A 12,752-nucleotide genomic window follows, 5' to 3' on the forward strand; every position below is an offset into this window, starting at 1 on the left:
GATGGATTCACTGGGAGTGCCACTGAACTATTTCAGATAGGCCAAGACAGCCTGGCAAACACAGAAATGGTGGGAAAAGGTAGCTTATTTGGCAACCAGAAAGCCAGTAGCATTATTTCAGCAGCATTTCCATTCAGGTGATTTCAGTTATTTTGCTTTACATTGTCTTCATACTCACTGTGCTAAAACAAGATCAAGGAATCCGCTTCCTTTTTTTTTTTTTTTTTTTTTTTTTTTTTTTCTGGTGAGCTCCAAACTACTAATATAGGCACAGATTTCCCCTTTCTTTTCCCTATAGTCTCTATGCAAATCTCCTATTTTTATTTTTTTTCCTTCTTACTCTGTTAGTCTCCTTCATCCATTTTCCACCTTTCAGTCACACTCTTTCAATCATACTTTTTTTCTTTCAGTGTTATCTTTGCTGCCTACTAGTAATTTCCAGATGCATTGAACTTTCTTTTCATAGATCCAGACATCTTCCAGTCCCAGAAGGACTTGCCCTTGGCAAGGATTACTAGCCTATGGAGGCAGGCTGGACACCATCTCAGTCAAATTCCTGGAGTAACAGGTAATGAGAAGCAGCTAGACCTAGGGAAAAAAAGAGAAGAAGACCCTTTTTTTTATTTTTTTTTTTTTTGATGTTACTTTATGTTCCAGTTTTTGGCAACATCTGAACTCAGTATTTGATAGTGAGTCCAATATGAATACAGTGCATTTTGATTTTTGATCTTCCTCCAGATTCATACCTGTTATGAAAAACCAGCAGTACCTGAAATCAGAAAATGTCCATCTGAAAAGTTTATATAATGGTACCAGTCATTAGATCTCTTGTATAATATATTTGCATGCATACCTAATCATTTTAGTTTAACATCATAAACATTTGATTATTCTTTCAGCTGTGTCAAACTTCTACCATTTTTAGGACTGTGAAAATATAGGTTACATGCTCCAAACACTTTGAAGTTTTCTGCATGTACACATGCTGAGACCAATTCTCACTATCTGCATAAGCAAACAACATGACATGCAAAAGGAATTATACATAATTGGAAGATGTGCTGTAGTAAATTACTTTTTTCACTGTCACTCTATGCCTTTATTTGTTCTTGAATCTCTTACTAAAAAAAAATAATAATAATAACATAAAGAAATACACATGTACACTGTACATCAGAACCTGGAAATCTCCCAAGCCACAGTCTAGCAATTGGCAAAACTATTGGATAAGATTCAACAGGAAAACTGCAATGTAGTGATGAGCTAATTTCAACAACAAGACACAAGACATGTACTTCTAGTAGAACTACATAAATTCAATTTTTGATTCTACTACAGGATTTTCTTCTTCAAGGTTTGGGTTTAAACAAAACCCCACCTTTTTTTTTTTCCTCCCACAGTTTTACTGTTTATAATACAAGTAACTCTTTGCAAACAACTCTGCAAATGAGCAAAATGGACTTTATACTTAATAAGCCTCTGCTGCACACTACTGTCTCATAAATAATACCAAGTTCATGCATTCAGACAGTATATAAGTACCAAGCATTTTTTCTGCAGTGGTTTTCTTCTTGATTATATAGAATGGTGTGTCATTCCTTTCTTATATCAGTCATTTTGTCTTTTAAAAACTGTACAAAAGGAAAAAGGAAAGGTTGCATGAATAGTGCTAACTGGGATAGAACAGAAATTTTGGGAAGAAGTTGGGGAAGATATATAAATTGCTTGAGAGCGTGTATAAAGACGTTCTCTGCAATCTCCAGTCTTTAAGTAACACTAAACAGCCTGCATTAGGTCTTCTTCAGCTGTATCAATCTCCACAACAGATGTTGATCCTGTGAATCTTTCAAGTGAAAACATTCCGTGATTCACAGAAAATTTATGATTAAGAGATGGTATGAAGATGAGAAACCACCCACCATTATGAGCCATGATGAACATGTGTGCAAAGTTACTGCAAAAGACACCATTCTACTCCCAGAAAAGGGAAAAAATGTTCCCTTTGGTTGAATCAACTGTATAAATTAAGTAAAGATGGTCCTATCCTACTGTTTGAGTCTTTCATATCAGTTTACAAGCAGTAAAATCGTAAGAACCCAGCAATAAGTACAACAATGCTTCTACTTAACTGTCAATTTCAAGAAATCAGAGTATATAATTTCTTGAATGATCCTCTGAATTACCATCTGAACATTAAAAAAGAAATATGGTATCAATTCATATACCTGTCTGTGACTTTTCAAACTGCAAGCAATTCGTTGTGCAAAGTTTGAAATGGCTGTCTGAAACCATGAGACATATATTGCATTAACAAAAATTTTGTTTAGAACTGCTGTTTTTATCTTATGAATGCCCTGGAGGTCTTTAAAAGACGTTTAGATTTAGAGTTTAGTGATATGGTTTAGTGGAGGACTTGTTAGTGTTAGGTCAGAGGTTGGACTGGGTGATCTTGGAGGTCTCTTCCAACCTAGATGATTCTGTGATTCTATAACCCTTCTCCCTCCTGAGGGCAATTAGAAAAGGCAGAGACACAGAAGAATTTTATGGTGTTGCTACCTTGAGTTACATTAACAGAGAAGAAAAAAAAAATGACATGAAAATTAAGTAACTATGTAAAACTAAAAAAAAAGTGCAAAATTCTGAATATTCACATAATGGAAAAACAAAACAAAATCTTAAAAAGATATCATGTGAATTGCATATTCTATCTCATAATGCAGCGGGCCTTCCACCTGAGGCCTTCAGAGGCAGCGTGGGCTGCCCCCCTCCCTGGAAGTCCCCTGCACACCACAGCTACGGTTTGGGTTAGGGAGCAGTGTAGGTGCAGCAGAAACAACTCCAGGACCAGCAGGGTGCTCCCACTCCACCTCCACTGGTGCCTGATTCCCAGTCCAGGGAAACGGAGGTGCAACAGAAACACCTCCAGGACCAGCAGGGCGCTCCCACTCCACCTCCACTGGTGCCTGATTCCCAGTCCAGGGAAGCGGAGGTGCAACAGAAACACCTCCAGGACCAGCAGGGTGCTCCCACCCCACCTCCACTGGTGCCTGAGAAAAGAGAAAAGAGAAAGCAGTCTAGGAGGTTTCTGGAGAGTGTGGAAGATAGCTTCCTGACGCAGCTGGTTAGTGAGCCTACCAGGGGAGATGCCCCGCTAGACCTTCTGTTCACAAACAGAGAAGGACTGGTGGGAGATGTGGTGGTCGGGAGCTGTCTTGGGCAGAGTGACCACGAAATGACAGAGTTCTCTATTCTTGGCGAAGTCAGGAAGGGGATCAGTCAAACCGCTGTCTTGGACTTCCGGAGGGCTGACTTTGAGCTGTTCAGGACACTGGTTGGCAGAGTCCCTTGGGAGGTGGTTCTGAAGGGCAGAGGAGTCCAGGAAGGCTGGGCACTCTTCAAGAAGGAAATCCTAATGGCTAAGGAGTGATCTGTCCCCACGTGCCCAAAGATGAGCCGGCGCGGAAGAAGACCAGCCTGGCTGAACAGAGAGTTGTGGCTTGAGCTTAGGAGAAAAAAGAGGGTTTATAATCTTTGGAAAAGAGTGCGGGCCACTCAGGAGGATTATAAGGATGTTGCAAGACTGTGCAGGGACAAAATTAGAAAGGCCAAAGCTCATCTGGAGCTCAATCTGGCTACTGCCGTTAAAGATAACAAAAAATGTTTTTATAAATACATCAACACAAAAAGGAGGACTAAGGAGAATCTCCATCCTTTACTGGATGCGGGGGGAAACTTAGTTACAAGAGATGAGGAAAAGGCTGAGGTGCTTAATGCCTTCTTTGCCTCAATCTTTAGTGGCAAAACCAGTTGTTCTCTGGATACCCAGTACCCTGAGCTGGTGGAAGGGGATGGGGAGCAGAATGTGGCCCTCACTATCCACGAGGAAATGGTTGGCGACCTGCTACAGCACTTGGATGTACGCAAGTCAGTGGGGCCGGATGGGATCCACCCGAGAGTACTGAAAGAACTGGCGGAGGAGCTGGCCAAGCCGCTTTCCATCATTTATCGCCAGTCCTGGCTATCAGGGGAGGTCCCAGTTGACTGGTGGCTAGCAAACGTGACGCCCATCTACAAGAAGGGCCGGAGGGTAGACCCGGGGAACTATAGGCCTGTTAGTTTGACCTCAGTGCCAGGGAAGCTCATGGAGCAGATTATCTTGAGTGTCATCACGCGGCACTTACAGGGCAACCAGGCGATCAGGCCCAGTCAGCATGGGTTATGAAAGGCAGGTCCTGCCTGACGAACCTGATCTCATTCTATGACAAAGTGACACGCTTAGTGGATGAGGGAAAGGCTGTGGATGTGGTCTACCTTGATTTCAGTAAGGCTGAAAGTAAAGAGTTGTGGTGAATGGAGTCAAATCCAGTTGGAGGCCGGTCACTAGTGGCATCCCCCAGGGCTCAGTACTGGGGCCAGTCCTCTTCAATATCTGTATCGATGATCTGGATGAGGGGATCGAGTGCACCCTCAGTAAGTTTGCAGACGACACCAAGTTAGGTGCGTGTGTCGATCTGCTTGAGGGTAGGAAGGCTCTGCAGGAGGATCTGGATAGGCTGGACTGATGGGCTGAGGCCAACTGTATGAAGTTTAACAAGGCCAAGTGCCAGGTCCTGCACCTGGGGCACAAGAACCCCAAGCAGCGCTACAGGCTGGGAGATGAGTGGTTAGAAAGCTGCCTGGCAGAGAAGGACCTGGGAGTATTGGTTGATAGTCAGCTGAATATAAGCCAGCAGTGTGCTCAGGTGGCCAAGAAGGCCAACAGCATCCTGGCTTGTATAAGAAGCAGCGTGGCCAGCAGGTCTAGGGAGATGATTGTCCCCCTGTACTTGGCTCTGGTGAGGCCGCACCTCGAGTACTGTGTTCAGTTTTGGGCCCCTCGCTACAAGAAGGACATTGAGGTGCTCGAGCGAGTCCAGAGAAGGGCGACGAGGCTGTTGAGGGGTCTGGAGAACAAGTTTTATGAGGAGCGGCTGAGGGAGCTGGGATTGTTCAGCCTGGAGAAGAGGAGGCTCAGGGGCGACCTTATCGTACTCTACAGGAATCTTAAAGGAGGCTGTAGCGAGGTGGGGATTGGTCTATTCTCCCATGTGCCTGGTGACAGGATGAGGGGGAACAGGCTAAAGTTGCGCCAGGGGAGTTTTAGCTTGGATATTAGGAAGAACTTCTTTACTGAAAGGGTTGTTAGGCATTGGAATGGGCTGCCCAGGGAAGTGGTTGATTCACCATCCCTGGAGGTCTTTAAAAGATGTTTAGATGTAGAGCTTAGTGATATGGTTTAGTGGAAGACTTGTTAGTGTTAGGTCAGAGGTTGGACTAGGTGATCTTGGAGGTCTCTTCCAACCTAGGTGATTCTGTGATTCTGTGATTCTGTGATATAGGTTATAACTAGCATTAACTGGGGATCCAGACCTGGGACTGCTGGACTGTTTTCTCAAGTCTGCAAAGAGGTCATGGTCTCACAGAAGGGGGAGTGCAGCGCACAACTGGGGGTTCAACCCTACCTAGTGAGAGGCCAGAGGCTTTGCAGGGCCCTGCGCAGGGCCAGCTCTCGGCACTGGGGTGGGCTGGCCATGGCCCCGCTGCGCTGAGCTGGCCTGGCTGGGCTGGCTGCTGCCTGGTGCTCGGGTGAAGGGCACCTCCTGGGGCTTAGCTCAGCTCGGGGAGGGCCACCTCATCCCCGCTGTCCCTGCATCACAAACGTTGCCATGGCTGAGCGCTGCTGTCATCACAGCTAGTGAGGGATGACAACCCCGAGTCAACGCGCATCACAATCGGGGGCGGGCTATATAAGTGGGGCCGAGCGAGGCTGGCTGCCATTTTGCCATGAGCTGACGAGTGAAGAGGGACAAGCTTGAGCTGGGAAGGTGGAGCAAGGGGACTGTGAGCGCGGTCCAGCTGATCCTTCTCAAGCCAGCCAAGTTTGGCTCTCTCTGGCACGTCACAGGCATGGCTGATGCCTGGGGAATGAGCTTCTACCCCAGCCCAGAAGTCTTCTTCGCATTATACTCCTTCCTGTGGCTGTTTCTGCTGGCGTTTGCCTGCTTCTTCATGATGCCCAGGGCCAAGCCGCAGGTAGGAGTCAGGGCTGGTGCTGAGGCAGGCCCTGCCTGGGACGGGAGGCCGTATCCCAGCCGGGCCTGGCCAGCCTGGGCCAGGAGGCTTGGGGCAGGCACGGGCCTGGCCCTGGCCACGCCCTGGGTTTGTGGGTGCCGCTGAGGCTGCTGGGGACTCCCTCTCATCCGCTGCTTTCTGTGCCTATGTAGGAAGGGAGGACGACGAGGCGCCGTTACAGAAGAAACCAGGAGAATCGCAGAGGTGAGCAGCCCTGGGCAAGGGCAGGTGCCCTGCAAAGACATCGCCTGGCTACATGTGCCAGCTGCCCTACCCTACCAGGGGCTCCCAGTTCACTGACTCTCTGTCTTCTCTGCCAACAGTTTGGGATGTCCATGACTCTTCACAGCCCTCAAGGAAGCCGTAAGTGGAGCCATTCCCCCTGGAGCGTGACAGCCTTCTCTGGTCAACCCCACCAAAGGAGGTCCCGCTAATGCTGCGCTTTGCCCCTCCACAGATGTCCCAAGCACCCGGAGCTGGATGGTGTGCCTAGATTAGCCCAACTGTTCAACACGACCCTCGAGGACCTCAACAGATACATTGAAATGTGAGGCCACTGAAGAGGGGATGGGAAGGGGAGAAGGGGATGGAGTAGCGGACATTGTCAGGGGAAAAAGACTGGGGGAGGACACAGGGAAATTTGCAGATCTCAACTCTGAGGGGCAATGCTGTTACAGAGGCAATGGATTTACCAGCAAAGTTCAGAGCCTGACAGTGTTCCTCACTTGTCCTGAACTTCTGTACTCAGCGGGTAGGGAGGGAGCCATTGGCACACACTGATTTGGACCCCATGGCAGTAACACTGCCTGCCAGATCCTCTGAGGCAGCAGTAGAGCCCTGAAGTGCTCAGGAGTCCTGGACTCAGCCCTTCCCTCCTCCTCCTCCTCCCACAGGTACAACTTCGAGATTACTGAGGGCACTGATGACTCCCTCAGTCCCATCAGTACAACGGAAACCAGCTCCTCTTCATGGATGTCTCTGTCCGCTGGGAGAAAGAACTCATGCACTTCTGTCGTCAAAATGGAAGCCCGCTGCTCTTCGAAGGCCTCTCCGTCATCTTGTAGCAATGTATCCCTCACTTCCGTTTTGGACATGGAACCCTGCTGTTCTTCAAGGGCCTCCCTTTCCGCTTGGAGTGACAACTCCCTTGCTGCCATTGTGGCAACAAAAGACAGTGGCTCTTCAGAGGCCCCTCTGACCCCATGCAAGGACGACTCCCACACTTACACCAGGGTGAGTGAAGGTGCTTCACAGCTGTCACTCACAACTCTTCTGGACGGAGCAGACATGGTTCAAGCATCCACAGTCCAGCCTTGTCTGCTTCCCAGTACTGTCCCAGAGGAGCAGCATGACATGGGCACTCACCCACCCTGCACGAAAGAGGTGGCCAGCTGCCACAGGGCCGACAGAGTGCAGCAGCAACAGAAACAACTCCAGGACCAGCAGGGTGCTCCCACCCCACCTCCACTGGTGCCTGATTCCCAGTCCAGGGAAACGGAGGTGCAGCAGAAACAACTCCAGGACCAGCAGGGTGCTCCCACCCCACCTCCACTGGTGCCTGATTCCCAGTCCAGGGAAACGGAGGTGCAACAGAAACACCTCCAGGACCAGCAGGGTGCTCCCACCCCACCTCCACTGGTGCCTGATTCCCAGTCCAGGGAAACGGAGGTGCAACAGAAACACCTCCAGGACCAGCAGGGTGCTCCCACTCCACCTCCACTGGTGCCTGATTCCCAGTCCAGGGAAACGGAGGTGCAACAGAAAAACCTCCAGGACCAGCAGGGTGCTCCCACCCCACCTCCACTGGTGCCTGATTCCCAGTCCAGGGAAACGGAGGTGCAACGGAAACACCTCCAGGACCAGCAGGGTGCTCCCACCCCACCTCCACTGGTGCCTGATTCCCAGTCCAGGGAAACGGAGGTGCAACAGAAACACCTCCAGGACCAGCAGGGTGCTCCCACCCCACCTCCACTGGTGCCTGATTCCCAGTCCAGGGAAACGGAGGTGCAACGGAAACACCTCCAGGACCAGCAGGGTGCTCCCACCCCACCTCCACTGGTGCCTGATTCCCAGTCCAGGGAAACGGAGGTGCAACGGAAACACCTCCAGGACCAGCAGGGTGCTCCCACCCCACCTCCACTGGTGCCTGATTCCCAGTCCAGGGAAACGGAGGTGCCTTTCCCACATCAAGAAACCCAGGAGACCGTGCACTGCCTTGCCCCAAGAAGGAAAGAAGAGGTGAAACTGGAGCTGCCGACTGATGGGATGGGTCCTCGGCAGCATAGCCCAGCCTCAGTTCCTCAAACGCCTCAGCGACCACCAGAGCCTGATGTGATAGTGGTTCCCATGGTGAAGGACATACCATTCCTGGATGTGGCTGTGAAAAGGCAGCTGGAGCGTCACATTATAAAAATGCAGATACAGTGGCGCTTTGGACTGCCAACAAAGGTCCTGGCCTATGAGAAGGACTTCTTAGAACCTATCCTGGAGCAACAAGAATCCCAGCCCCTGTCTTCGCAGAGGCACACTGGGCAGCCCTACCGCTCACCCTTCCAGGAGTGGGACAGGTGCACCACAAAGTCAGCAGTGTGGCCCCCTGGTCTGCAGCAAGAGTCTGCAGCCCGGAAGAATACATGCACACGAGGGACACAGACACCTGCCCAGTCTGTGCCAGCAGCTATTCCAAGAGTGGCACAAGGGATGCCTCAGGAGGATGGGAAGAGACCACACTGGAAAAGGGAGTCTGGAGGAACAGCCAGAAGCAGCAGCATGACCAGCAAGAAGACCTTGCCTTGCACCAAAAAGAAGGATCAGGGCTCTGGGACACAAAGTGATGGTCAAGGTACTTCCCCTTCCATCCAGGAAGAGCAGGCACCGCCACTGAGCAAGGGAGCTCCCCAGGGGCAATCAGAACAGGACTGTGTGAGCCCCACCATCTCCACTGAGACACAAGAATTGCAACTGCAGAAGAATGTTCCCACGGGAGAAGCAGAGCACTCCCAGGAAGGCCAGAGCGGCATCAGTGGGGATGTGGGGACACCTGAGCTGCCATCCAACAGGACATCTCCTTCAAGAAGTAGTTCCCCACAGACACAACATTGCTCTGATGAGACACCCTCAGCTCTGCCAGTGCCTCAAGACTCTGCTGGGACCAGTATTCAGATCCCCTACCTGGAAGAGCTGCTCATGACACTCATGGACTGCTACACAGCCAGAACAGCTGCTGAAAACCTGCAGAACCAGCTGCTGGCTTTATGGCTGGAGCAGAACTCAAGCACAGACCAAGCAGCAGAGCCACACGGAAGATCAAAAGAATCACAGAAGGGCAAGAGGCACAGCCAGGGTGGAGCTGGCTCCAGGAGACGCTGCCCCAAGTGCAGCAGATCCCTGCACCACAACCTGCCTGGCAGCGACGGCTCCGGGCCTTCAGCTCCATCTGAGGCTGCAACCGCAGGTGCGGGAAGAGACAGGACATCAGGAGAGAGGCATCCACCCAAGGAAAGAGCCAAGAGGAAGCGGGGCCAGAAGGTGACTGCTGCTGACACCCAGCAGCCGGAGGGGATCCGTGTGTACAGAAAGGTGATACTGATCCCTCCAGTTGAGGAGGAGAGGCTTCCATCCCAGCGAGCCCTTGCCTGGACCCTGCCATCAGGAGCACGGCGGCTCCCCAGATGTGCAGCAGCCAGACACAGGAATCCTAGGACAGAGACACCACCTCTGCCAGGCAGCCTCTGCTGTGTGCTCACCCCCATCCTCCTTTGCCTTCAGTGTGCCTGGGACACGCTCCGAGATGCAGGCAAGGCCCTACTTGCCTGCATCAAGAAGTGAGGTGAGGAGCCTCACGGGAAGAGAACCAACGCTGGAAAGCAGAGTCTCACCATGGGATTAGGGGATTGCTTGGGCTTCCTGCAGAAACGGAAAGCTGCAGTCATCCCTGCCTGGAGCCACCAGGGAGCAGGAGCTCTCCCATTAAATGTGTCTTTCCAAGCGACTTCATGTGTGTTTCTTCTTTCCTTTGGAGGAGCAGAGGCACCATTCCCTGCTCACTGCTCGTACCTGCTTGCATGGGCAAAGTGGGCAGCTCTGTTAGCACCTTTTGGAGGAGAGGCCAGGACTAGGATGGCACTCCAGGTACCTGAGAGCAGGGACATAGGGCTGGCCTTCCACCTGAGGCCTTCAGAGGCAGCGTGGGCTGCCCCCCTCCCTGGAAGTCCCCTGCACACCACAGCTACGGTTTGGGTCTGGGAGCAGTGTAGGTCCTTCAGGACAGCAACTGGCAGAGAGAAAGCACGTTGTGTGTCTGCCAGGGACAGAGAAGATGGAGGCCCCAGTGCCTGTTGTTCTGGCTGCACTAGGACAGGCAGAACAGCAGACAGGCGCCTCTGTGGGCGTGACTTCTGCTTCTTGCTGTGGGATGGGGTGGGCCCATCTCCTCCAAACCCCTGCCTCTCCCTTTCAAGGAGGATCGGGGCTGTGGCATGGAGGCAGTGACCTGAAAGTCCTGGGAGGGTGCCAGGATCACAGCCCTGAGCTCTGGGGCTCAGCAGCAGCTCTACTTGCCCTAGCATGTGCTGAGGTGAGGAAAAGGCCAAGGAGGAGGACATGAGCAGGATCCCCAAGCCATAGCAAGAGAGCAGTGAGAGCTGACATGGGGGAACACCAGGGAAAAGCTCTTGCAAGTCCCTCTTGCAAGTGCTCTTGCAAAGTCTTGCATTTCCACACTTACATTTCACTAAGTGTGGAAATATTTATGACCTTCACTTCCCTATGCCAAACCAGTAATTTGGTGCTTAAAATTCAGTTGAATTCTCTAAGCTTGGTAACCTGTCCCTGTGAAAGTAGTCAGTGACCAGTGGCCCTGCTTTTATTTCAGTCCAGGACTTTCCCACTGTTGTCCTTCCCATTATCTCCCTGGTACAGCTCGGAATGAGGGTAAGGGGGTGAGCTGGCTGTGGGGGTTCCTGGCTGCCCAGCCGTGGTGAGCCCTCCACACCTTAATTCCCTTTTCAGCAAAGGACCATTGAGTGGTCATACTCTGGGGAGCAGTGCTCCTCTTGGCTGGGGTGGTCTAAACGGGCTCCCTTGGGCCTTCACCATTGTCACTGTGTCACCATCGTTGCTTTGCTGGACATATGAGGGCCATAAAGCGGTTCATGGTCTCTCAGAAGGGGGAGTGCAGCGCACAACTGGGGGTTCAACCCTACCTAGTGAGAGGCCAGAGGCTTTGCAGGGCCCTGCGCAGGGCCAGCTCTCGGCACTGGGGTGGGCTGGCCATGGCCCCGCTGCGCTGAGCTGGCCTGGCTGGGCTGGCTGCTGCCTGGTGCTCGGGTGAAGGGCACCTCCTGGGGCTTAGCTCAGCTCGGGGAGGGCCACCTCATCCCCGCTGTCCCTGCATCACAAACGTTGCCATGGCTGAGCGCTGCTGTCATCACAGCTAGTGAGGGATGACAACCCCGAGTCAACGCGCATCACAATCGGGGGCGGGCTATATAAGTGGGGCCGAGCGAGGCTGGCTGCCATTTTGCCATGAGCTGACGAGTGAAGAGGGACAAGCTTGAGCTGGGAAGGTGGAGCAAGGGGACTGTGAGCGCGGTCCAGCTGATCCTTCTCAAGCCAGCCAAGTTTGGCTCTCTCTGGCACGTCACAGGCATGGCTGATGCCTGGGGAATGAGCTTCTACCCCAGCCCAGAAGTCTTCTTCGCATTATACTCCTTCCTGTGGCTGTTTCTGCTGGCGTTTGCCTGCTTCTTCATGATGCCCAGGGCCAAGCCGCAGGTAGGAGTCAGGGCTGGTGCTGAGGCAGGCCCTGCCTGGGACGGGAGGCCGTGTCCCAGCCAGGCCTGGCCAGCCTGGGCCAGGAGGCTTGGGGCAGGCATGGGCCTGGCCCTGGCCACGCCCTGGGTTTGTGGGTGCCGCTGAGGCTGCTGGGGACTCCCTCTCATCCGCTGCTTTCTGTGCCTATGTAGGAAGGGAGGACGACGAGGCGCCGTTACAGAAGAAACCAGGAGAATCGCAGAGGTGAGCAGCCCTGGGCAAGGGCAGGTGCCCTGCAAAGACATCGCCTGGCTACATGTGCCAGCTGCCCTACCCTACCAGGGGCTCCCAGTTCACTGACTCTCTGTCTTCTCTGCCAACAGTTTGGGATGTCCATGACTCTTCACAGCCCTCAAGGAAGCCGTAAGTGGAGCCATTCCCCCTGGAGCGTGACAGCCTTCTCTGGTCAACCCCACCAAAGGAGGTCCCGCTAATGCTGCACTTTGCCCCTCCACAGATGTCCCAAGCACCCGGAGCTGGATGGTGTGCCTAGATTAGCCCAACTGTTCAACACGACCCTCGAGGACCTCAACAGATACATTGAAATGTGAGGCCACTGAAGAGGGGATGGGAAGGGGAGAAGGGGATGGAGTAGCGGACATTGTCAGGGGAAAAAGACTGGGGGAGGACACAGGGAAATTTGCAGATCTCAACTCTGAGGGGCAATGCTGTTACAGAGGCAATGGATTTACCAGCAAAGTTCAGAGCCTGACAGTGTTCCTCACTTGTCCTGAACTTCTGTACTCAGCGGGTAGGGAGGGAGCCATTGGCACACACTGATTTGGACCCCATGGCAGTAACACTGCCTGCCAGATCCTCTGAGGCAG

At 52.1% G+C, this 12,752-nt stretch overlaps 1 protein-coding gene across 4 annotated transcripts; it reads left to right on the plus strand.

The window, feature by feature from the left end:
* Positions 1 to 287: 287 nt before the first annotated feature.
* On the plus strand, positions 288 to 11,537 carry LOC121068180 (nascent polypeptide-associated complex subunit alpha, muscle-specific form-like). Of its 4 annotated transcripts, XM_040553252.1 has the most exons (6): positions 5,850 to 6,072; positions 6,264 to 6,315; positions 6,435 to 6,474; positions 6,569 to 6,658; positions 7,005 to 8,199; positions 8,284 to 11,537. In XM_040553252.1, the coding sequence occupies exons 1-6, from the start codon at positions 5,947 to 5,949 to the stop codon at positions 9,937 to 9,939; spliced, it is 3,159 nt and encodes a 1,052-aa protein (XP_040409186.1). In that variant the 5' UTR covers positions 5,850 to 5,946; the 3' UTR covers positions 9,940 to 11,537. The 4 variants fall into 4 exon arrangements, with proteins under 4 accessions (XP_040409189.1, XP_040409187.1, XP_040409186.1 ...); XM_040553255.1 differs by lacking the exon at positions 5,850 to 6,072 and adding an exon at positions 288 to 568 and having other exon boundaries at positions 7,005 to 11,537; XM_040553251.1 differs by having other exon boundaries at positions 7,005 to 11,537.
* The last annotated feature ends 1,215 nt before the right edge of the window (positions 11,538 to 12,752 follow it).

Source organism: Cygnus olor, chromosome 3, assembly GCF_009769625.2.
Source record: "Cygnus olor isolate bCygOlo1 chromosome 3, bCygOlo1.pri.v2, whole genome shotgun sequence".
Taxonomy (NCBI): Eukaryota; Metazoa; Chordata; class Aves; order Anseriformes; family Anatidae; genus Cygnus; species Cygnus olor.

Excerpts from the sequence above, each read along its gene's own strand:
- LOC121068180 (XM_040553251.1), top strand. The coding sequence starts at position 5,947 with ATGGCTGATGCCTGGGGAATGAGCTTCTACCCCAGCCCAGAAGTCTTC. Across the intron at positions 6,073-6,263 it reads TGCCCAGGGCCAAGCCGCAG|GAAGGGAGGACGACGAGGCG; the intron begins GTAGGAGTCAGG and ends GTGCCTATGTAG. Across the intron at positions 6,475-6,568 it reads TCACAGCCCTCAAGGAAGCC|ATGTCCCAAGCACCCGGAGC; the intron begins GTAAGTGGAGCC and ends GCCCCTCCACAG.